At 54.8% G+C, this 25,126-nt stretch overlaps 1 protein-coding gene across 11 annotated transcripts; it reads right to left on the bottom strand.

Annotated features, from left to right (window-relative positions):
• Positions 1 to 1,010: 1,010 nt before the first annotated feature.
• On the bottom strand, positions 1,011 to 21,504 carry ZNF385A (zinc finger protein 385A). 11 transcript variants are annotated; one of them, XM_004774541.3, is made up of 8 exons: positions 21,418 to 21,504; positions 14,654 to 14,790; positions 7,173 to 7,283; positions 5,456 to 5,618; positions 3,325 to 3,567; positions 2,807 to 2,976; positions 2,505 to 2,600; positions 1,011 to 2,360 (listed from the first exon to the last, which is right to left on the bottom strand). In XM_004774541.3, exons 1-8 carry the CDS (start codon positions 21,425 to 21,427, stop codon positions 2,127 to 2,129), a joined length of 1,164 nt encoding a protein of 387 aa, XP_004774598.1. In that variant the 5' UTR covers positions 21,428 to 21,504; the 3' UTR covers positions 1,011 to 2,126. The 11 variants fall into 11 exon arrangements, with proteins under 11 accessions (XP_004774598.1, XP_004774599.1, XP_012902380.1 ...); XM_004774542.3 differs by having other exon boundaries at positions 1,011 to 2,357; XM_013046926.2 differs by having other exon boundaries at positions 14,654 to 14,786; positions 21,418 to 21,473.
• Positions 21,505 to 25,126: the final 3,622 nt, after the last annotated feature.

Here is a 25,126-nt window from a genome sequence, read left to right as displayed (position 1 = left end):
CAACTTCATAATTGACAAACCCAGGAGGCCTCTATTTCCCTCCCCTTCCTCTTTAACAATCATCATCTCACCTTCCCTCCCCTCTTTCCTCTGAAAAACTGGGAAGTGGGTGGAGAGGGGGAAGTGAGCAAAGGGGATGTAATTCAGGGGGACCCTTGGGGGAGATGCTGGGTTCTGGTCTGGCCTTTTTTGTTTGAATTGCCACCCAGCAGGGCTAGAGAGAAGGGGTCACAGAGTCCATACTGCTCTTGGGAGTGTATGGTTGAACTGAATTCTGTAGATAATGAGGAGCCCCTTGCCCCACATCATGTGGGAGGCAGCTGAACAGCCTGTGCTTCTCCGTCCCACAGACCATTTAGGGGACCAAAAGAGGAGGTATTCTAGCATATCTGCATATCTGTAAATGGCACAATCCCAGTTCTTTAGTCTTGGAACACGAAGTCTCAATGAACTTTTAAGAGACCCAAATCTGCTCATTTTGCATGTGGGGAAACTGAGATCCAAAGAGGGGAAGGACTAACTCAAGGTCACTGTTTACGAGGCCCAGCAGTGCTAGAGTTCAGATTCCTAGTCCCTGCCCCGACCTTTTCCCATTCCTTGCGTGTTGCTGGCGTGGGTTTCCCAGCAGAGAGAGGTGCAAAAGCCTGGATTCTTTCCTTTGTCTTGAGACTGGATCTAGACCTGTTTCCCAGAATCGCGAGAGACCGGAGCGTCTTAGAGGGGGACTCTTTTTCCACGTCGTTGGCGCCGCCTGGTGGAGTTATGGAGAATTCTCAACAGCCGCGGCTACCATCCGAGCCTAGGACTCGGAACGATTCCCCATTGCCAAGTTTACATTTGGGCTGGCGGGAGCGGGTGTGAGTGGGACTGGGATCCTCTGCTCGTTTTCCACAAGCCTCGGATCTTGCCTTCTCCCACCGCCGTCTCTCTGGTCCCCTTTTCACCATACAGATCCATCTCCCGTTGGAATAGCTCCCCAAGGAGCCAAGATTGAGAGTCTGAGTCTGGGGGACGGAGGGCAACGAATCCAGACTTTATTGTCGGGGAGAGGGAAAAGGGAAGACGTGGGTGGGGGGCCGGGGTTGCTACATCGTCAAGCATAAAGAGTTGATGGGGACGGGAAGGCCAGTGGGGGCCCGTCCCCCTCCCGGTCGGCTGCTGTAAGGGCTGACGACACGGAAACCACAGAGAGGGGAGGGAGGTCACGCCCCCGCCCGAGTTGTGCAGTTGGAGGTGTTTGGTGGTAGGGACAGCCATGAGGTCTAGGAGCGAGGACGGGGGAGGCTACAGACTCAGCGAATCCTGCGGAAAGGGGAGGGGCGGGGGCGAGGCTTCTATTGCTTTTTGCTCACAGTTTTGCGGAAGGCGAGGCGGGGGTGGGCTTGGACTGGACACCCCTTGCCCCCCTCGGTACCCCTTGGGCGATGGGTGCTGGTGAAAAGAATGGAATCCAGACTGGGGAGGAAGAAGGTGAGGGAAGGGTCTGTAGGGGCATCTACTTGGTCCCACCCAAGTGCCAGAGATGCCCCCAAGTGCTGCCCCTGCGATGGGCCCAGGTAGACCTGGGGCTGGGGCATGGTGCGGGGCGGGCACAGTGAGGTTGCAGGCGGTAAAACCAAAGTGCTTTTGAGGGACCCAGGATCCCGCCCGCTCCCCTCCCCCTGCGGAGGATGGGGGTGTTCACGGAAGCGCTTCAGTTTGGGGGCAGGGGGCCGGAGTCCCAGAGTCCGCTTATTGCCAGGAAAATCCATTTCTGCCCCCCCGGACTCCGACCATGGCTTGTGAACCCCGTTTTGTGCTAGGTTTGGGGGGGAAGGGCTGAATGGACATGGCTTTTGGGAGGGGGGGTGTCTCCAAGGGGGCTCGGGGGTGAGACGGCCCCCCCTTTTCTAGGGGAGAGGGAAGGGCAGGGGGCGGGGTTCCCTGAGATCTGGGGTGTTCCCCCCCTTCTGAAGCCCCCCTCCCCCGCTACCCCTCCCCTTTCCTGGAACCCCGTACCTCGGGGTGGGGGGGAAGGAGAGAGATCATTCAGGGAGTGCCGAGAGTAGGGGCAGGCTTGGAGCCTGGAAGCCTGGGTCCCGGCTGGAGGTGGGGGGGTTTGAATGGGAGGGGGTTTGGGGTTCAGGTCAGTAGGGGGAGAAGAGGATGGGTCCGTGCGCTGTTCGGATGGGCCCGGGGGCCGGATGGAGCAAGGGGTGGGTGATGGGCGGTCCCTGGAGAAGAGGTGCGGCTGGGGCCGGACGCAGGGACAGCGGGGAGCCTGCTGCCGCTGCCATCACCGCAGCCACCGCTAGGGGGCTGGGGAGCAGGCCACCCGCCAGGGACTTGGGCAGCTCCTTGGAGAAAGTCAGCGTGCCCTGCTGGGGGGAGAGGGGCGGGGAAAGAGAGAAGTCAGGCAGTGGCTCGCAAACCCCACCTCTCCCCAGGCCTGCCCGCATCGCCTTCTCCCCCCAGTTCCGGCCCTCCCCCTCACAAGGCCGAATTCTCTGGCGCCCAGGCCTCACCGCCAGCTCCCCGGTGCCCCTAGGCTTCTTGTGACGGCTCAGTAGCGGGTTGGGCTTCCCGGCCACGCCATCTCGGTGCCGCCGGCTGGAAATGTGCTGTGGGATTGAGAGGATAGGGGGCTGTGAGCCACCGGGAAAGTAGCAGCCGACGCTGGTTGCCACACCCCCAAACACCTGGCTCCGCCCTTTCTGTGGCACCAAGAACAGACCCTGAGAGAAGCGCCCTCACCCAAGCTCCCTGTTCTCTTCCCCACTTACTGAATAGAACTCCCTAGAGTTCCTGGGAAAGGCCTTGGACCCACCTGTTTCAGTTGGACCTCCGAGTTGACCTTGACATTGCAGATCTCACAGTGGAAGGTTCGGTCCTGGGCAGGGGCCTCTGGTTCCCCAGGAGTGGGAGGCCCCAGACGAGGGTAAGCTTTGATGGGGCCCAGCCCACTTCGGGCCTCCAGAATTGTCTTGTGCTTAGTACCTGGAGCCCACAGAGGGCAGAAGGTAAGGGGTGGAGGAAAAAGTTTCCAGGCCTACTAGATGACAAACACATTCCCAATTAAAAGATAGGGGAGCATCAACTGTGGGGTTTTCCCCAGTCCCTTGGATGCCCCCCAAACACAAGGTGGATCAGAGGAGAGTCACAGGTAAAGAAGGCAGGTGGAGGGGGAACCAAGAAAGTCAGTGACTAAGGAGGCGGGGAGATTATTTGGGAGGGAGAGAGACTGGTAAGTCTTAGAGGGTCCAGGATGTTGGGGGAATGAATTAGGAGGTAGGGAACAGGAGGGGGCTGAGGACAGGGGAATAGAGGTGGAAGGAGAGTCCATACCTTTGTTATGAGCCTCAAGCTGGGACAGGGAGTTCACTGCCACCTTGCACAGAGCACAGTAGAGCAGCCGCTTGGCCTTTTCCTCTTCTTCCTTGCTGCCCCCAGGGAGGGAAGCTGGGGCTGGAGTCCCCCCTTCACCCTTGGTTTTACCCTGACCAGTTTCCGGAATGCTGGGAGGGGATGGGGAGCCAGGCTGTTTCTCTGGGGATCCTGGAGCTGGACCCAGTCCATTCTCCATGGAAACTGTTGTTAGGGGAGAAACATAGGGGTCACCCCAGATGGTTTTTGGAGAAAATTCTTTATGTGGAGGAAACCCACCCCCATTTCCTGGAGGGCACAGGCCCAGGAGTCCCCACCCTGTGACAACATGCATGCTCTCATGCCCTGGGCCAGAGCCAAATGTGGTCTAGCTGCTGCAGGCTGGGTGTGAGGCTCCAAGGCCTGGCTCATTTTCCAGAAGCTGAGAATGGTTGAGGGGTCTGGCCCCACTGGCCCTTCTTCAGGGTGAAGCTGGCACCTGGCCTAGCCATGGGGAGAGGCATGGAACAAGGATTCTGGTCTCAATGGCCTACCAGCCGGCCTAGGTTTCCTGCCTGACCAGCCCCTTCCCAGAGTCCTGCCCAGTCCCCAGGGAGGCATGCCAAAGAGCTCTAGGAAGGGGCAGAGGCAGCATGAGGAGAGGTCAGGAGAAACAGTTACAGACATGGCAAAAGGGAAATAGAAACAGCAGAACCGGAGAAGGAACAGGGATGCAGGCTGCTCTATAATTCATGGCTTGATTAAAGATGCACAGGCCCCAGCCCTCAGCGCTGGGTTCTGGCCTCTGTACAGGGGAAATTCTAGCACTCCCATTCTTGCTCCAGCAGCCGATCCAGTTTCCGGGTCGTGGGGAGGCTGGCAGTGGGAGTACGGCACCTGTAGGAAGGGACCTCCGGACCCCCACAGGTGTGCATTTGCTTGTCCATCCTGCGAGCTTTCCCTTTATTTCTCTTGCTCATTTCTGTCATCCGTTACCCTACGTCAATCCAGATAGCACACCCACATCTCAATCTGGACAGGGTTTCATGGTTTACACAAGTAGGGGAGGTATCATGATCTCCTTCGAGATGTACCATCAGATCTAATTCAATGAGGTAGTATACATAAAGCACCTAGAACAATGATGTTCAGGAAATGTCAGCTACCACTACCACAATCATCATCATTCCCATTTTGCTGATGCTGCCATGTTAAAAAATGATCAGACTAAGCAGCCAGAGCACAGTTAGAACTCAGCTCACCTGCCCACCCTGTCTGTGCCTCTCTACAGGATGTGTGTGTGTGTCTGTGTGTGCACGTGTGTGTGTTGAGAGTGGGGTCCTGGTTCCCAAGCTGGTGAAGCAGATGCCTGATTTTCATTCTGCTTAGGGTGGGGCAGAAAGGACAGGCAAGGATAAGAGGAAATGGGGTTCTTCCAGTCTCTCTGGAGTTGGTCATGACTGATATCTGATGTGGTAATCCCAGGATGCGGGTGGCTCATATCTTCCTGTCTTGATATTCCTTCCTTCCAATTTCTTGGCTGGGAGTATGATTGAAGATGGCCACCAGCCATGAGGGAGAAAGAATCTCAGAGCTGCTTTTTGTAAACCTGGAAAAGACCTCAAACATCTTAAAGTCTCACTCCCAGGAAAGAAAACTCTGGCCCAGTGAGGTCAAAAGATCAACCAAGATCATCCAGGGAGTGGCCTGAGTTTCCTGAGCTCTCAGTACCTCCAGGCAGGCCCCGAGGTGTCCTAATCCCTCCCTGCCCCTCTCCCCAAGATGAAGGAGCCTCTGCCTGGATTTGATGGTTCCTTTTTTCTTGAGGAAGTTTGCCAGGTGGCCTCACCCTAGCCCCTCTCTGAGTCACTGGGCGGTGGGGAGGACAGACAGTGGGGACTCTGTTGAGAGGAGCTGGGGCGGGAGTGAGGGTGACAGGATGGAAATTCTGTATCACTGTGCTTGGCTCTAGGACTCACCTTGGGTCAGGGTGGGGTACGGGCTGAGGAAGAGGGAGATGAAAGCAGAGAATTCGAGGAAGTGGGGAAAGAACAGAGACAAGATCGGTTGAACAATGCGGGGAGAGGGTAGGGTGAGCGGGATTCAGACACACCTGGACGGGGAGCTACACCATCCCCGTTTGGGGGGGTGCTGCCAGGGGGAGCTGGGTCTCCAGGTTCCCGGACACCAGGCTCCCTTCCTCGGGTCTTGGCAGCCTCGATGCCTTTGACTCTTCGGGCGTGGCGATTACCTTTGTAGTGTGCCTCCGCCTGGCTCTTTAGGGATGAAGGAAGAAAATGGAATCTGAGATCACCTTTCATCTGACCATTCTCCCCACAGAGCTCCTTCAGGTCCTGGGGTGGTCTCAGCAGGCTGCAGTGACTCTCTCACTGTACCAGTGAGATGTAAAGCCCCATGCCAAGGAGGGCTGGTTATTCCTGGGGTTCAGACTAGCTTCTCAAGCTTGAGTAGGTGGAAACCTGGATCCTTACCTAGCCCAGGCTCCACCCTACCACCACACCCAGGGCCTGGCTGCTCACTCCGGCTCCTTACCTAGTTCTGGGTGAGGGAGGGTTACCCCAACCTATAATAGAATCCTAAATGGGATGGTTCTAGTAATCCAGCCAGCCAGCCAGCAATCTCTTGGCCCCCTGGCCTCTTTGCCTATGTCTCCTGGTCCTGGGAGGCAGCCTTCACTGCTTCTATACTCAGGCTGGGAGTCCCAAAGAGCCCTGAGGTCTGGGCTCTCTCCTGACTACTTCCCCCTGGTTCTCATTTTTCCTGAAGCCTCTGTGGACACCCTGGAGGACCCTGGCCCCAAGCCCAGCTCTAGAGATAGAGACAGCAGCAGAGACAGCTGTCAAAACAGAGCCACTTGGTGGGGGAGGGAAAGGGAGGGCAAAAGAGGGGAAGGCTGTCTACTATTGGCCCCCTGCCCCTCTAGTTCTCTGCCCTCCACCAGGGAGTGGAGCCAGGGTTGGGAGAGGGGATGCCTGGGATTAAGGTAAAGGAAAGACCTAAAGTGGGGTTGGTCCTGGCTCTATCCTGACTCCTATGTGCACCTCCTGCTAAGAACATACAGTCCTGGAGCCCCAAGGTCACCCAGACATGGACAGAGTAGAAATAAAAACGTGTGGATGAATTAAGAAGATTGACGGCCCAGGGGTGGAGCAGTGATGTGTGGAGCCTGGCATCATGGTGTGTGTGTGTGTGGACTGGGTAGAGAAACAGAATGTGCTTTATTTCCCCCTACTCAGCAGAATGAGGCTCTGCTGTTTTTCTCCAAAATCTCTTTGTACCCCACAAAGTCCCCTCCAGACCCACACAGAAGTCCCAGGGGAGCCTCAGAGGGAGGACGGCTGGAAAGGCCTGACACCTAGGTTCTGCATTTTGGGTGGTTTCTCTCCATGGGAAAGTCTGTCATGGGAAAGGGTAGAGAGAGGAGGAAGCTGGGAGGTTAGAGTGAAGTGGGTGGGTGAGGGGAGGAGTTTAGCAGAGATCATGGAGGCACAGGTTCTGCAGGGGACTCAGTGTCCTAACTCAGACCAGTGCCCAAGGACTAGCGCGCCAGAGGCCACTCTCCCATGCAGACATGATGGCTACCTGTGTTGTAAGAAGTTCTGAACCAGGGAAGCCTCAGTCGTCAAGCGAGGGAGAGGTCAACCATAGAGGACTGGCCTATTTCGTGTTGAAATATACAGCCACCTCTTGTACCTCTCAAGTGCCTTCCATCCACCCCTGCCCCTCCTGCAGTATCCCCATTCTTTGTTCCTCCCCTGACATCCCCTGGCTATTGCTGCCCCACCCCCTTGAGCAGTTACGCTTCTTACCTGAGAATTGAAGCGGATCTGACAGACGTTACAGGAAATGATGGGCCGCTTAGTCTTGAGTAAGGGTCCCCCAAAAGTGTGGGAGAGTACAGCCTTCTGCACAGGGTCCATCTGTGGAGGCAGGCTGGGGTGAGCCAGGAACCCCAGCACAAGCTTATGTCCATCATCCCCTACATTTGTAGCAGCTGGGTTGAACCAAAATCCCCAGAAACTCCTCTCTAGCTCTCAGTTGGCCTGAGGGCTCTGAGCCTCAGTCCCCTGATTCCCTCCTAGCCCAATCTTCACCGCACAGGAAGGGACGTGAGGGATCAACTGGCCCCTTGCTCCCATCTGATAGAAAGTAGAAGTGGTTTGCCCAAGGTCCTATCACGTGTTAACAGCTGAGCTGGTACTCGAACATGGACTGCTGTCTCAGTTCATCACACCACGACAATCCAACTCTCTTTTCTGGCCTCTATCTAGGCGAATCCACCAGAAGCTCAACTGATGGGAAGTCCCAAAGCACCCCAGATCCTAGGGCCTTCAGCTGAGCCCTTTGAACTCTTTTGGCCCCACTCTGGTGGGAGATGTCTACTAATGCAAGCTTCTAGTCCCAGGAGACAGATATTCCCAGCTTCCCATCTGGCCCCGGTTGCCCTAACACACTTCCTAGACCTCTTGAAGGCAGCAGATCTAAAGGGAGTAAAAGAACTCTGGTGAGAACACGTGGCTGTAGCGAATAAAGGGGAATTAGTGGTGGTGGTGGTGGCGGAGGGGGGGGGGGGGACTAAGAAGCTGGTCTGGTCTGGCAGCAGAAAGATCTTCTGAACTCTTTCTTTGGGGCAGGGCTGTGGGACTGGGCGTGATTGGGAACCGTCTCTGCCCCCACCCTGGGTCAGCAGATGTCTTCGCAGTCTCCTGCCAAGAGTTCACAAGAGGAGGGGAGAGGATGGGAGTTTCTCTCTGAGCCCTTCAGCTATCAGGGGAGAGGATGGGGAGTTTCTGTCTGAGCCCTTCAGCTATCAGGGGATGAAGCCAGGGGACTAGAGGCATGAAAACTGCCTCCCTGCACAGTCCTCCTCCCTTCTGGCTCCTAGGCAGCCAGGGAGAGGCGAGACTGGAATGTAGCCGAGACTGAGGATTGAGTGATGGCTGGGACCTCTCCTAAGGACGGAATGAAATTAGAGTGAAGATTTTGTCTTCTAGGTGGAAGAATCAAGTGGAAAATAGTGGCTGGGACTTGGGGTTCCTTAGCTCCTCAGCTGAGCCCCTTCCCTGTTCCCAGGTCTTCATGGTTCCCATAAGATACTGGTGAGAGACGGAAACATGAGGCAGGGGGACAAAGGTGGTTGGAATCTGAAAAGTCCCTATATCCTGACTCTCCCCAGTAGCCTCACTGGCTGGTTGGGGGTAATGTCAGGAAGGGGGCTTTAGATCCCTGTGAAATGGGCTGCCTGATTTAGTAGTAGTAGAGGCAGGAGCCATGACCAATTTCAGATGACTGGTCTGACTGATAAGTGTCCCATCACTGGGTCTGTCCTTGGCTGGAAGCAGCCCCTTGCAGTAGCTCACTTTTCACCTCCTGGAAACCCAGGTCCTATTCAAAGAGAAGCCAAACAAGGGAAGAATGGGTGTGACTGTGTGTGTCTAGGCAGGCTGTGATCAATCTGTGCATGGGTGGAGTGTGAAGGAGTGTCATGTGCTGTGTGTACATCATTTATGTATCAACATTTCTGTGTCGGGGGCTTTGCCGACGCCATGAATGGTCAGGTTGTGTAATCTTCAGCTGTGTGTTTATCTGTGTGAATGTATGATGTGTTTGGCAGAAAGAAAGACAGACCAAGTTGGAGACAGGCTTTAATCAGAAAGGGGAGGCAGACAACTGCTCTCAGCTCCCAGTCCCCAGGCGTCAGTCCTCCCTACCCAGAGACACCCCCTGCCCCCCACCAGCCCCCTGCCCCAGGGCTTCCTCACAAGCTGGGTGGGGAATGGAATTCAGCCCAAACAGAAACCCAATCTGGGCCAGGAAACCTAAGTCGATGACAGCAGTAGGGAGAGAGGTGGGATGGAGAGGGGACAGCAGAGGTCCCAGTTCTGTCTCTGCTCCAGCCTGCTCCCCAGAGTGCCCTGAGGCTGACCTGTGGGCTGACTGTCCCAACAACCATCCTGGAAGAATGGGTCTCTGCCCCACTTGGGTCCTTCCTGTCAGGTTGAGAGCCTTTTCTTTTGCACACACCCCTCCTCAGGTTTAAGACCATAAACGACAGCCAGGGTGGGTTAGAGGGCACCAACCCAGGGTGGTGGGTCCTTCCTACCTTCTCCTCCAGGAACTGAGGAGACACCAGGCTGAAGGTGAGGGCTCCTGGGCCCAATCCCTGCGCAGGTGGAATGTGAGCCACTGAAGTGCCGCTCCAGGCCAAGGTCAAGAGGCCCTGGTGACCTAGATGACGGCTCTCTGGGGAGGGGTGGAGGCCAACATCTCCCACAGCCCATTCCCCTCCAGAGCCCCTTCCTTGGGATTTTGGCCTAGACACTGCCTGGAAAGGTCCACAAAAACATTCCTTTCCCACCTGCCCTCCAACAGCACACATGAAGGGGAATGGCTCCCTGAAGCTGGGGCAAAATGAATCAGGAAGGGCAAGGGGGAGGGAAGGGAGGAAACCAGATCAGGAACACGAAGGGGGGGCACGATTATATTTCCTTCCATTGCCCTTTATCTGATGGAAACCGCTGCCCCTTGTTTGACCACCCCACTTCCCCATCCTCTCCCCTCCCCCCCATAAAGGTGAAAAGGGAATGAGGGTGGAATCTCGGGGATGGGAAGAATTGAGGGATTGGAAGAATTGAAATAGGAAAGAAAGAGAGCTAGGGGTGTCTAAATAGCAGGTGGAAGCTGGTGGGGGAGGGATGCTGGGAAGGGGAGAGACGCCGGGATGGGATAAGAGGGCTGTAAACGGCGTGGTAATTTGAGGGTACATGTAAGACCTGATGGGAAGTCTGAAGATTTGGGGGACTCCAAGGATCTGAGAAGCAGAGGTGGGGGTATCCAGTACGGTGGCAACAGTCTGGGGGTGCCAGCTGGGATCCAGAGATTGGTTGGGACCGCGCCAGCTATGGGGGATGGGCCAGATAACCCGAGGACCAAGCGAAAGGAGAGGTAGCCCGCCCGCCAGGGGCGGGCGGGGATGGGGTGGGGGGGGCGCTGCGGCAGCGTCGGGAGTCAGGGAGAGAAGAGGGGCCGGGTGGCTTACCCTGCGGGACCCCGGGGGCCGCGATTCCATGGCCCGGGGCGGCGGACCCGGGCGGGGCACCCGAGCCTGGCCGGGCCTGGCAGGCCGGGGACGCGGCGCTCGTTGCCCGGGAGGCTCGGGGCTGTGCGGCCCGCCGGGCCGGAGAAGGGGAGGCGGTGCCGGCCGAGACCGGAGCCCGCCCCAGAGGCGGGGCCGAGGGCGGGCCACGGACGGGGGTGGGGCTAGGGAGCCAGCGAGGGATGAAGCGGGGCTGGGGTGAAAAGAGGAGAGGAAGGGGTGTCCGTATCCAGATACACGTTCCAGGGTAGACCTTGCCCTGGAGAGGGGCCGCTCGGCCCAGCGACCGTGTATTGACCAGGTGACCTCGGCTTCCTCCACTCTTCCCAGGAAGAGTCCTGGGTCCAGTGTCTCCACTGGACCCACCAATCCTTTGGACGACTCTGTTTCTCTAACTCGGACGTTTCTCCTTTCTTCCATCCCCTCTGCCATGGCCCTCGCTTCTTTGCTAACAACCTCTCTTCCAGGTCCCCAAACGACCCTTCTCTTCCCTCTAAGCACTACCCCTTTGTCCTTTTTACACGTCGCTTCTACTAAGGAGGGAAAATTGAGCCCAGGTACCTAGGTGTCAGGCACTGCGCTCTCAGCGACTCCTCTGAACGGTGGAGCTCGGGGGCGTCCAGAGCAGAAGCGACCTCAGACTGGGGACATCGTCCCTAACCTCTTCCCACCTCAGTCGCGTCGCCCGCCACCTGCTGGACAACCAGGTTCCCAAAGAGCTTATGCTTCGTGCACTTGCTGCCCTCTGGTGGTCAAGTAGGGGCAGCACTGGTGGCTGAGGGACAGGAGGGCAGAGCAACCCACTCCCCCAGACACCTGCTCATCCTCTCTGGACAAGTCCTAGGTTTCCCCCTCTCTCATCTCTGGATCTCACCCTCTCCCATTCTACATAGGATAGAGAGAAGAGTGAAGCGTGGGGGGGCTGGAGGTAGAGAGAGGTTGTCTTTGGGAGACAAAGAGGGACATCCAAGGGCAGAGGAAAACATAATGTGGCAAGAGGTCAAAGAGGTAGGAACTGCCCCAGTAGGAGAGAGATCTGGAGGTCTTAGTCCAGGGAGGGAGAGACTCTGCGATGAAAATAAAACCACGGCCACCCCACCACCATCACCAGCTAATGTTGACTGAGCCCTTGCAATGTACCAGCCTCTGTACTGAGCTCTTTGCATGGATTATCTAATTTAATCTTTACAACCACTATTCAGAATAAGTACTATCATTATCTTCATTTTATAGATGAGGGAACTGAGGTTTAGAGAGGTTAAATAATTTGCCCAAGGTCATAAGCTAGTAAGTGGCTGAACTGGGATTTGAATTTAAAGCTGGGCTGCCTGACTCCAAAGCCATGTACTTAACTGCTGCACAGTATTGCCAATGGGCTGTCTGCAGCTTTTCTGCAGTCCTCATTCCCCTGCAGAATTTGACACTATTGATGCAGCCCGCCACACTCTCTCCCTTGGCTTCTCCAACTCTACAGGAACCAGGTTGCCTCCCCACCCCCTCCAGTGGCTCTTCCATTTCCTTTGCTGGAGCCTCCTCCTATTCCTGCTGCCTAAGTCTACTTCTTTTAAAAGGCTGAGGCCTTGGCCATACTACCTTTCTCTCTCTGATCCTCTCTTAAATGAAAATAATAGCAATAACATACTAATCCTAGTGGCTAACACAGAACACTTACTTTGGGCCAGGCACTACGACTATGTGATACAATTCTCCCAACAGCCTTGTGTGTTGATACTATTACTATCTAGTTTTTACAGCTGGTAAAATTCAGGTTCAGAGTGGTGAAGCGATTTGCCTAAGGTCACACAGCCAGTACTTTTGGAATGTCAATTCAAATCCTGCCGGCCAGATGCCAAAGTTGGTGCTGCTTCAACGCTCCGGCACCCTCTGAGCTTATCAGCACTCATGGCTTTAAATAGCTAGTCCCTGCTAGAGGCAGTGGGGCCTGAGCCCTGTGGGAGTCAGAAAGCCTGAACTATCCATGCGAATTGACTAGCTTTGTGACCTTGGGCAAGTCACTTACTTGGTCATTCTGGTCTGTGTTTCCTCATCTAATAAAATGGGGGAAATGACATTGGAGACCTAAGGGTAAATGTAAATAAGGTGTGCAGACCAGGGGGTGGGGGGTGGGGGGACAGGGATGACAGTGGGAGGGTAGGGGGTGGAAGGAAATATTCTCAGCCCCTTTTGGTCCAGCCAAACCGAATCAATTGCCCTTCTTCAAGTGCTCTTTTCTAGCCCTTGTTCATGCTGTTTCTTCAGTCTGGAATGTTCTCTAAGGTCCCTTTTAAAATCCTGCTAATAATTCTTCAAAGCCCAAATCATGTCACCTCTGGGTTCAATCTCTTTTCCTCTGTTCTCTTTCTCCTGTTCAGCTCTGGTTGGTCCCTTAGGCACTGCCTCATTCAGCAAGTCTTTCCTGACTTGCTTGGGCTCCCATACAAGCTAAATGCCTCTGACACAGCTCTTTTCACACTATAGGGTAGCTGTTCACTTGTTATCATTCCTACTGAGCATGAGCTCCCCAAGGGCACAGACAGTCCTGTACCCAGCACCTAGTAGGTGCTCAAAATCTTTTTTTGTTCACTTGAACCATTGTGTCTCTGTCACAATATTTGTAACTCTTGCTCTGTTTTGTGTTATAGATCACTGCATAGATGTCGATATTTCTTCCCTGAATATAAGGTCTTTCAAGATTGGACCTTGTTGGGGCACCTGGGTGGCTCAATGGGTTAAGCCGCTGCCTTTGGCTCAGGTCATGATCTCAGGGTCCTGGGATGGAGTCCCGCATCGGGCTCTCTGCTCAGCAGGGAGCGTGCTTCCTCCTCTCTCTCTCTCTGCCTACTTGTGATCTCTCTCTGTCAAATAAATAAATAAAATCTTTAAAAAAAAAAAGATTGGACCTTGTCATTTTCCCCCCTCATGTCTCCATTGTATCTAGAATAGTGCCTTGCTTATAGTTAGAACTCAATTTCCTCATCTGTGAAACAGCGATAAAACAACAGCTTCCCTATGGAGTTGAATCATACCTTTGGCACACACCATGTCAACTGCGGTAAATTACTAAACCCTTCTGAGCTTTAGTTTCTGCCTTGTTTTATGTGAAACAGGAATCCTAATGTCTATGTTGTTGCGTTTTGGTGAAGATGAAGTGCGATCAGGTATAGAAACACCTACTATAGTGCCTGGTGCGTCGCTGAAGCTCAGTCAGCGTTTGTAGCTGAATATGGTTTGATGATGGGTTATCTGAGCTGAATGAAACTGACTTCCCCCAAACCTTTAGCTCGAGCCCACTTGCCAGGACCCAAATTCCAACTGTCTGCTGGACATTTTCGGCTCAACATCCCACTTGTACACCAGCTCACCATGTCCTAAAGTGAGCTCAATAGCCCACCCCAGACCAGCTTCCTCCTCCATACCCCTGCCCCTGTCAAGGTGACTTCCAGTCACAGAGATTTGAGTCCTGGAGTCAGTCTTTACTCATCCTCTCCCTTTTCCCCAAACCCCCAAATACCAGTTGGTCACCATGACCTAGGAATATTTCCTTGGAAACACCTTGCCGCTCCCCTTCCTATACACTCACATGGCCCTACCACTGGCCCAGTCTGGACTTCCAGGTTTCCCTGCAGGCCTGGCTTTGCTCCTCTAGCCTCTGCTCCTTTTCAACCAGCTGTCCCACCCACCTTGCCCAAATGCTGCTCTTATCAAGTCACTTTCCTGCTCAGGAATAGATGATGGCTCCCTATTTCATACTGTATTCAATCTAGACAACTTTGTTAGCCCTCTAAGCCCTAACCCACTGACCCTCCCCATCCAGCTGTGGATGCGAAAGAGTTAGAATTTTCAAATAGGCAGGCTTGTTCCCTCCTTCTGGGCTTAGCACCTGTCCCCCTGTCCACCTCTCTGGAGTCACAGTCACCTCTCTAAGTCTCATTTCTCCTCTAGATGTTGGACTCAGTGAGAGGATTCATATAAAACATGTAGCACAGGATCTGGCTCAGAGTGAGGCCTCAGCAAAAATTAACTATTGTTGTTAGTAGTGTACCAAATAGCCAACAATGTTTGTAGAAGTCAGGGAGATGGGGTCCTAAGAGGAGATAAGGAATTAGATACAAGAGAAGAGGGCAGGGGTGAGTTGGAAGGAAAGAAGGAGCCAGGGGGAGGGTACGGCAGGCAAGCAGGCAGGCTGCTACTCACAGTGTTGTAGTTGCTGAAGAGGCCCAGGGTGGGGGCCGGCTCCAGTGGGAAGGGCAGGATCTGCTTGAGGTCCAGTGGGGGCTGCATGATGGGGGGCTGCCGAAGCAGAGGGAGGGGCCCTGCCCGGCTCAGGCTGCCTGAAGGACAGAGAAAGCATTACATGGGGCAGGAACGTTGAGGCTTGGGAGCCCCGCCCAAACCCATCCATCCCACTCCCCAGCTGGGGCCCCCACACTCAGAAGTGTGACCCCCGTGGTGCACACACACTTCCCCTGCTTGCTGTGTCCGGAGCAATGGAGCACAGTGCCCTGTGGGCCCAGGGGAGGGTGCAGACCAGTCCTTCCCTTCTGGGTGGTTTTCACTTCCCCCTTCTCCAGCCTCCCTCCCTCCCCCAAGACCTTTAGGCATCTTACAGACCCAGGAAGAGCACAGACCTTCTCTGTGGACCTTCTCTGCTAGATCAGCAGGACTCGGGAGCCCCATGGCTCAGGTCACTCCCTTCTTCTGGTTTGGTTTTCCCCCAAGGAATCCCAAAGGCTAAGTCTCACCCCAGGGAGGACAGAGTCAGGTGGGTGATTCATGCCACTGCTCAGAGGGGAATACTGAGGCATAGATTTGGAGGAGGGCTACTAAGTCAGGCTGCCCAAAGAGCTGTGATTTGTGCCGGTCAGAAATCCTGGTTAATTGTGGACATCTCTGGGGGTCGGTCATAGGTGGGTGGCATTTGCTCTGGAAGGTGGACTGCCTGGGCCCATTCTCAGAGCACCACTCCCCCAACCTTCCAGTCTTCCTGCAGGCCCCTTTGTCTTACTGTGAGTGTTCAGCTCCAGCTTTTGGCAGGAGGAACTGCCAGCCTGGCCTCTGGGAGGGGAATGCCTGGGTCTGACCCCAAGGGGAAATGAAAGTCCAGGCTAGCCACTCCGCTACCCACCCACCCTGGAAACCTTTGCTCCTCCCCCCCGGAGCCATGGGAGGACACTTGCTAGGCTCCAAAGGGGGTGGGCCAAAGGCCCTCAGGACCCCTCTGGGCTTCCACTAGCCCAACTCCCTTCTGTGACCTCGTAGTTCACCAGTTAGGGAATTTCGGCTGCCCTTTACTGCTCTAGCAACCCCCTGCCTACAACAGGGGCTTCCCAGGAACAAAGGCAAAGCAAGGAGGCTGCAAGCTTGGCCCCGTCCTCCCTTGACCTTACTGGGGCAGAGGGTACCCCGGGGTTCTTTCTTGCTCCCTCCATAGAGACTGCCCCTTTGCATACCTTCAGTTTCTGGTGACTGCTGCCCCCAGGCAGTGGCCTGGCCCTGGCCCCCCAGGGGCCTGGGCCTGAGAGCGTCCCCTTCCCTTGGTTCTGCCCCCTGCCCCCTCTCTTGCCAGCCCCCTCCCCCCAGTCTAGTCAGTAGAATCAACCAATCAGAGTCCTGGAAAAGTGGGGCAGAGGGGAGGGCGGGGGAGCAGGGATTAGGGAATCAGAGGCGAGAGGGAGGGGGTGGGGAGGGCTCAGGCACAGCTGGGGGCAGGGAGCTGATCCAGAAAGGTCTGGAGGGGTCTGTCCCTTCTGCCAGGGTGGGTGGCCAGGGTACCTGAGGTCAAGGCTGCAGGGAGCTTGGGGTTTAGATGGCTAAGGGTCGAAGTAAAAGGCAGGATGCTTGGCTTTAGCCCTTGGGCAGCTGGGGGTCTGTAAACCCTGTGTGGGTTCCCTCCTCTGCTACCTCAGAGTTGGGATGAGATAGGGGGAAAGGAGAGACAGACAGACAGACAAAAGTGAATGAGAGAGAACAGGAAAGAATGACAGAAGCAGGAGTAAGTGATTGAGAAAAAAGACATAGATACTGAGAAAGAAAAGGATAGTGAACAACAGAGAGATGGAAGAGAGTGAAATGAGAGAGAAAAAAAGAGACTCTGCTGAAAAGCTGGACACAGAGCTAGAGACCAGGGAAGAAAGACAGAAAGAAAGCAAGAAAGGGAGAGAGAAGCGAGGAACCGACAGTCTGAGGGGCAGTCTGACCACCTCTCCTTCCTGGTCTGTCCCCTCAGGGCTTCTCCCCTCTGCGTGCACCCCCCACACCCCACCCCAAGCCTGGCACACCAGACCAGGGCAGCCTTAACGAGCCCTGGGCAGCATCAGGAATGGTGAGAGAAACCTGAGCGCTCCCAGAGTCCCAGGCACACAGCACCCACCCCTAGCAGCTGGTTTGGGCTGGCACTTGCCCCGCCCCAGAGCAGCTCAGCTCCTTGACCCCTTTCCCCAACTCCAGACTCTCTGAAGCCCCAACACTCATACACCCATCTCAGAAGATGAGATGAGGGCGCCTGGATGGCTCAGTAGGTGGAATGTCTGCCTTTAGCTTGGGTCATAATCTTAGGGTCCTGGGACTGAGCCCTGCATGGGGCTCCCTGCTCAGCAAGGAGTCTGCTTCTCCCTCTCCCTCTCGCCCAGCCTATGTTCTCTTTCTCTCTCAAACAGATAAATAAAATCTTAAAAAAAAAAAAAAAGAAAGAAAGAAAGAAAGAAAAAGAAAAAAGAAGACAGAGATGAGTTCTAGAAAAGGCAGTAGAAAATAAAAAGTATTGTGGAGCCGCTATGTGCCAGGCAATGAGTTCTGAGTATTATCACATTTAATCTCTGAGGCAGTTATGATTCTATGGAGGTAGCTGATACTATTTTCCCCATCAGACATATGAGGAAACTGAGGCTCAGGGAACTTAAAAACCTTGGCTGATATTACATAGCCTATAAGTATCAGGACTGGGATTTAAATCAAGATTGTCACGCTCTGTGGCAAATGTTTTCGCGGCTACATAACCCCCGAAAGACTCTAATCTCACTTGGAAGGCATGGAGATGTGATCCAAGCACAGGATTCCATCTTGTTCAAGGAGAGAAAGGGGAGAGCAAGGTCCCTGCACTTCCTGGGGTTGGAGGAAAATAAATAGCAGCGATTCAGTTCCCTGTGGCCAGCACCTCATCTCTTCCAGGGACAGGAGCCCTGGAGGGAAGGAGGAAGGGGAGGGAAGTGGGGGCGGGGACTGAAATGAGAATGGAGTTAGGCAAGGAAGCAAGGTGGGCAAGCAGAGATTCACCTGTCTCCCTCCTGATTTTTGGGTCTACTGTGCTATGAGTTGGGAAGAGGGGCTGATGGAAGCTCATGGGCAGAGTGGGCAGAAGCAGGGGTCCCGTTTCAGGCGGGCTCTCCTATTCCCTGAGAATAACAGTTGCCCCTTTTTGAGGGCTTCCTATATGCCAGGCACTGGACATACACGGTCTCCCTGAGGATGGCCCCAAGGCTCAGGAGCTAGGTGATGAGTTCATTCAGCAAAAGAGAACAACAGCACTGCCGCAAGGAGTTGTTGAGAGGATTGAACGAGTCCATGGAAATTGCTGGCCTGTCACAAAGGGAGCTCAATAAATGTTTGCTAGATAAATGAGTTCTCACCTTATCGATGACAACAATCAGCTCTGAGAAGGGGAGTTACTTGACCAAGGTCACACAGCTAGTGAGGGACTTGAACCTGTCTATCTGGCTCCAGAAACAGGGTTTTCAAGCACTACACTTTTGTAGGTAGACTAGAGATGGGGTATGGGGGTGGGGAAGGGCAGAAACATAGTGAGGACTGGGGAAGCAGGAAATGAGGTAGGGCTTCAGGTGGGTTTGGAGGGCTTCTGACATCAGGCTAGGTGAGGGCTTCAGGTGGGTTTGGAGGGGGTAGGAGATCGAAATGCAGTCAGGCAGGGCAGGGAGGAGTTGGGACCTGGCTGGGGCCTGGCTGGGGCAAGCCTCTCCAGAGGGAAGCTCATTAGAGTAATTACCTCCAACAGATAGAGCCCCACCCAGCTCTGTGGGGAATTGCCCAATGCTTTATTAAAGACAGTTCCCAATGCACTTTAGAGAGGGTGAACTCTCAGACCCTTGGCTGGATGTCCATCTGTCCCTTTCTTTGTCCTACCTAGCCCTAGGCACTTTGATCCTGCTAGGGTTTCCCCTCTAGCACTGAGCCACAACCAAGCTACATCTAACTCCTTCCATCCCACTGATGTCTGGTCTTTTCCTTCCTCCCTTCCCCAGAAATTTTGGCCAGGTCAGAGTCCCAGACCCTTGGCTGTCTTAGGTCAGGCCTGGGGCTTCAAGCCCTTGTGGTAAAGAATGGGAATGTCTGCCATGAGCTGGCTTAGGGAGTGGTCCTGTGTGACAGGCATAGGAGTCAGGAAAGGTGTAAGGGTAGGGTGTGAGTTAGTGCTGGTCTTGAAGATTGTGCCAGGTGAGAGTGGGATTGGAGAGAGGTATTGGGATTAGGGTTGCAAGTAGTATTAGGGCCCCAACCTAAGGTGGTGAGAAGCGTGGGGTCAGCACTGGGTTAAGATGGAAATTGAACTCTGGGGCCAAGGGAGGAACTGGATTGGGGTCTGGACTGGGCTCTCATCTCTAACCCTTCTTTTTCTTCAGGCCTTTGGGCCTCTTCTGCCTCTCCAGCAATGCCTAAAATTGGGGACTGGGGGGAGAGCCTCGAATCCCTGCATCTTGACATCTTGACCAAATCCCATGTATCTGTTCCCTTCTGCCTCAACTTCCCCAATCTGGACAGGAGGCAGGTTGAGGGCTGGAAAAGCTTTGAAGTCAAAGATTAAAGCAACAAGGGGATGATTATGAACAACTACTTAAAATATCATCCTTAATAACCCTAGGGTGGTTTTAGGCAGGGCGGGGCTAAAGGGAGGAGGTGGCCAGGAAGAGGAAAGAGAGATGATCCCTGGGAAATCGTCACAATCTGACAGGAAAGGGCTTCCTTCAATGCCCCCTTCCCCTAAAGGCCTAGTTGGAGAGGACAGTAAGAAAGGCCCAGAACAGGGAATTGAGCCCAGAACCACTATCTGCTTAAACTCAGGCCCATGGTCTAGATCTTGAGCAGGTTGGCGGGGCCCCACCATTTGGTCAGGGCCACCAGGCACATGGACTCAGTAGACCTCAGCATTTGGAACAGAAAACCTTACTATGGGCTCTGGGGGTGGGGCCTGAGCCCAGTGGGCAGGCTTCCCACCCTTCCGTAGGTAAGCAGAAGGAGGGAATTAACTACAGGGTCCTCTAGGAGATGTGATGGGGGTCCAACTGGTGGACCGAGGTATGGAGTCTTGGTCAGGTCTGAGCAGGTTCCTGAGTTCGTCTTTTGAGCCCACTGACCAAGGGAAGTGCTGCTGTCACTGGCCTGTTCTGGGTAAGCACGAGGCTGCCTCTGGGGCCCCTGCCCAGGGTGGGGCACATAGGCTCTGCAGGGATTGCAGAGGTTGGAGGAATGTGGAGTCTATGTTTTGGGGACCTGAGTCCAAGATGTGTTGGTGAGGGTCACTTTAGGGCGGGGACAGTCTCCAGAGTTGGGTGAGGAATCTCTTCTTTGCTGGAGATATTTTCGGGAAAAAGGCAGGCAGCCAGTCATTCATGCCTCCGTTCCCTCGTTCGCAGAGTAGGTATGATGGAGTGCGTAACATGGTGAGAGAGGGAAGAGATACAGCACGGGGAGAGAAAGAGATGGAGGAAGGAGGGCAGAAGGGGAGAAAGCCCACAAGTGGGAAGTTAACAGAGGTGGAAAGAAAGAAGGGAAGCAAAAGAGCCAGGGAGGCAAACAGCGGAGGGACCCAGCAGAGGGACCCAGCAGAGGGACCCAGCAGAGGGACCCAGCAGAGGGCTGAGGCAGGAGCCAGGAAGCCCTGGGGCGCCAGCATGGAGCCAGGTGTCCCCAGTGGGAGGCAGGGAGTGTGTGGGCCTGCTAAGAGGGAGGGGTGTCCCCCACCATAAACAGGGCCCAGGAACTGGCCTAACCAGGGCAGAGGTCAGGGGTCAGAGGACATAACAGGCCAGTGACTATGAGACCGGGGGAGCTAAGAAGTCCAGGCGCACAGCTAGTCCCTCTCCTCCCCCACCCTGGGGCTCCCTTCCGATGTAGGTCATGAGGATGGGGTGGCTGTGGCTGAAGGGTTGTCAGAGCCCCGCAGGGGCTCCCCTCCCCCATCCTTACTCTCTCCGTTGCTCCTTGTCCCCTGGTGCCCCCGGCCCAAGGGAGGGGTGGGGGTGGGGGGAGAAGGAAGAAAAAGGAAGCCGGGAAGGAAGGGCCCAGGCAGCCAGAGCAAGGAGAGAGAGGGGCAGGTCCCGGCGTGTTGGGGCAGGATGGCTGCGGAGGCAGGATTGGAGCCGCAGGGGCCCTGGGATGGACAGTTTCCCACCCCTGCTTCTCCCCAGCCCCCTTATCTCCGACCCTCAGGTTCCCACCTCCCACCACACACACCTCGAAGCTACACCCACCATCTTTTCCCCGCCCGCCCCCCACTTCCTCCTTTCCCTCTTATCCTGGGCCCAGAAGGATGTCGGAGTGTCTGAGCAAAGGGTGGGGGAGGGCGTGTGTGTGTGGCGGGGTTGGTGGGGGAACGGGTCAGAACCTTTTCCTCTACTCCACCAGGCCAAGACCAGCCCTCTCCCCCAGCCTCTCGTAGACCGTCATATAATATTCATGAGCCTCATGAATACGCAATGTCCTCATTATGGGGCGGGGGTCTTACTCGGCTCGGCTTTTCCCTTCACCACTCCCTAAATCACCCAGAGAAGCGGCAGCTTGGGGAAAAGGGGAAGAGGGGACCCCCAGATGTGGAGCCAGAAGAAGGGGGAGGGGGAACCGGTTGCTGACGGGCGGCCGCAGTCACCGCGGTGCTGGGAGGTTGGGGGGGGTGACCTACTGAGAGGGACCCAGGAGCCCCGGACCCCAGAGCCGCAGAGCCCACTCACCGAGGATCATGTTGGGGACCCAGGCGCCCGGGGTTCCGCGTCGCTCTGTCCCGGGGGCCGTTCTGGCCGGGCTGGGGGTACGGGGGGAGGAGTCGGGGGAGGAGCAGAGGCCGGCCCAGGCGGAGCGGGGGCGGAGCCCGCAGCAGGTGAAGACAGGAGGAGGGGGAACCCGGGCACCCTGGGCTCCAGGAGCGGGTGTCTCGGCCGCTCCTTGCCCCTCCCGCTTTCTCTCCCACTTGCTGGCCCCGGTCTCCTGGATTTACTGTGTCACTGCAGCCAGGACTGGGGGAACACGACATCTACAAGGCGGTGTGAGGTGATGGAGGAAGCCTGGAACTAAGATGCCTGGGTTCCCGGGAAGGGCTGAGTCTGAGGGCAGGAAGTCTGGTCATGAGCTGATATGGGGTGAGGGAATGCTTGAGTACTCCGGGGAGGGATGGGGCCTGGGTTGGGTGGGACACCTGGGTCCTCTTCAGAATGATAGGCTGGGCAGGGTCAGCTGTGGAGGAGGGCAGGGAATGCTAAGGTCCTTTGTTTCTTTGACTTTGTTTCTCTGAGCAGGATGTTTGGGCTGGGTTTCAGAGGCGAAATGTGGAGCTGAAGACGGATCCCAGGTTGATTTCTGGCTGGGGTTCAAATGCCCAGGTCCTTAGGGAAGGTCTGAGTGAAGAGATTGCAATCAATGGACTCAAAAAGAGGTGGAAAAAGAAGCTTGCAACGGTGATCACTAGGGTTCCCAGAAGATGATACAAAGCCCAGAACTGAGGTTCTGCCCTGTACAGATGACCTGAATTGGGGTGGGGATAGGAGCATCCATCAGGCATCCGGACCTAAACCCGGGGCCTTCTCCATTAAGGTGAGCTCCAATTGAAGAGGACTAGTGGGGTGTTTGGTGAGGTGGAGGGGAGGATGGGGAATAGGACAGAATGTACGGGCTGGGGAGAATGTCAGGAGGCTGTGCAGGACATGGGATGTATTTTAAGGACTAACAGGGGGACTTGATTAGAGATGAGCAACTGGGACCCCAGCATGAGGCAGGAGTCTGGGTCTGGGAGTCTGTGAAGTGTCTGTGGAAGATGCAGCTGCTATGGCCTGGACTTGTCTATACCTGCCCCCAGAGGAGGAAGGTAGGAGGACTTCCCAGAATGCCATGCGGCCAGCTTCAGGCCAGTCTCAGCCAGAGGGAAAGGAGGTGTGACTGGGAATTAGAACGCTTGGGATTTAAGAAGGGTGGAGGCAGGGAGGAAGAGGTTGCTGCTGGAAGGGTGGCAGGACTGGAGTCTTGGAACAATGGAGGAAGGGTAAGGGGGATTGGAGACTGGCATTCCTGGGTTCAGCATGGAAGTGAGACTAGATGAGAAGTTCAAGTTCCTGGTTCTGGACTTCAGCAGTCTCTTACCTTAACCCCCACTGATCTGGTTTCAAGAAAAGTTGTTCCAGCTCAAGGGCAAGAGAATGCTGGGGCTTTCAATGCCTTGGTCTTCTGATCCAGAGGCCCAGAGATCTCAGGGGACTCAGGTCTTGCTGCCCAAATCTGACCTTGGGGGAGAATGTAGGGTCTCCTAGCCAATCAGAGGAGGTCCTCTTACTCTAGCTCCAATCTACCACCATGTTGTTCGACCCTAGTATCACAAAGACTGCTTCTCCCCAGGCCCTGTTATGCATCCTACTTCCTGCTCCCCTGCCCCCATTTCTTGCCTCTTGCCATTTTCTCACCTCCTTGGTAGAATCAGAACAAATAGGAGTCAAAAAGTAGGTGTGGTTGATTGTTCATAGAGACCTCTTAGCCCTCTGCCTTGTCAGCTCTCCCACACTGCCCCCAGGGACTCTTGAGTTAGGGAGGTCTCAGTAGAGGGGCTGCTCGGGGCGCCAGGGTGACTCAGTCAGTTGAGCCGCTGCCTTCAGCTCAGGTCATGATCCCAGGGTCCTCACATCAGCCTCGCATCAGGCTCTCTGCTCAGCAGGGAGCCTGCTTCCCCCTCTCTCTCTGCCTTCCTCTCTGCCTACTTGTGATCTCTGTCAAATAAATAAAATCTTAAAAAGAAGAGGGGTTGCTTAACTTACCAAGGTAAGGCAGCTGGCTGGAGGGCGGGGTGACCTTGCAGGCAGGCGGGGGCGGAGGGGGGTGGTGGGGGGGTGCAGTGGGGGGGGGTGGGCAGTGTGCGGAGTTAATTCATTATTGATGAGCCCTGCACCCGGGGCTACTAATGAGCCCAGGCCGGTTGCTCTAATTGATGTCAAGAAACTTGAGACCCCCAGATCAGCTTCCCGCCTGCCAGCTGCCTCTCCTGAGCCCCCTCCCCCTCTCTGCACCCCCAGCTGCTCTGTTCCCTACCCAGGGCCTCTTTCCCATCTCTGCACAAAGAGAGGGAGAGGGCTCAGGCCTCCTAGCCTCCCCTCCTGTCCCCGGATGGCTCAAGTCTCAGGATGAGAGGCAGACATCCTCTGGAGGGGCGGGGAGATGTGGAAGGGGAAACAGACCAGAGCCTGAGAAGTATAGTTCAGGGGCAGGAAGGCAGGTGCTAGATGCAACTCTGGACTTTCTGAACCCACGAAATTCCTTTCTCATATTGTGTACCCTTGGGAGAGACCCTGTCACTCTCTGATAATCAAAGGTACAGGCCTACACAGACACACCCATGACACCAGCCCAATACCCCACACAGCTCACTTCCGTTCCTCATTTCCTCCTGCCCATACTGTAAGAAATCTCAAATCTGGCCCCTGGAGTTGGACTGACGCCAATTCCATGCCTCCCCCAAGCTGGGGAATACAAGATTTCCTTCCTTGAGAATTCCCAGTGCCTTGTTATGCATCAGCTGCCATCCTGGGAAATATTGGGTGGCTTTGGCCTTTCTTTCTCTCTTCCTCCTTATCAGTCCCTCTTCATTTATAGGTTCTGGAAAGAAGTTCTGAGGTACAGTTATCAAGAAGTCACAGATGGGAGCATGCACAGCCTTGACCTCCCAGGACAGATACGTTTAATGTGACGTAAGCACTGCTAGGCAGAAGCCTAAGTTAACAAGAATAGGGTGATGGGGGAAAGAGGAATTGGACTTTAGGCACTCCCTGCCCAAAATTCCCATAAATTTGTGGGTATGCTGCCCTCTAGTGGTCGAATTCTGCTCCAGCATCACATGGCCATCTCTGCCTCCAACAATCCATTAGAATTTCAGTATCCCTCTCCTTCCTCCTGCGGCACATTAGGACTGGCCTTGAAAAGACAGAGGGCGGTGAGGGGTTCCCTCATTTCGATTTCTCTTCTAAGACCTATACCTTAGGGGATGTTGTTAAGAATGAGGGCTTTCTCAGTCAGACAAGGCTGAATTCGACTCTGCTCTGGCACTCACTTGGTGACCTTGGGCAAGTTATATAACCTCCAGGGACCTCAATTTTCCCTGGTGTAAATGGGGTTAATGGTATCTACTTGACAGGATTACCGCTAGAGAAACTAAAGTATGTTAACAATTTAACACCCTCTCTACCTACCAGCATATACTGAGCAATCAAAACAAAACAAAAACCTAACTGGCTTTCTTCTGATTGCATTTTGTGGCTTTTTCTCTCAAGCCATCTCATTATTTTGATTTAGAGAAACCCAGTGAGTCTTCTGGGCCATCTTCCCCCATCTTCAACTTGGACCTCCCGTTCTGTATTCTTCCCTTAGCGCTTAAACCCAAGGAGAAAGGATTCTTTTTCTTCTCTCTGG

Source organism: Mustela putorius, unplaced genomic scaffold, assembly GCF_011764305.1.
Source record: "Mustela putorius furo isolate JIRA1106 unplaced genomic scaffold, ASM1176430v1.1 tig00537227_pilon_pilon_pilon, whole genome shotgun sequence".
Taxonomy (NCBI): Eukaryota; Metazoa; Chordata; class Mammalia; order Carnivora; family Mustelidae; genus Mustela; species Mustela putorius.
This window is presented reverse-complemented; position numbering and strand designations above follow the sequence as displayed.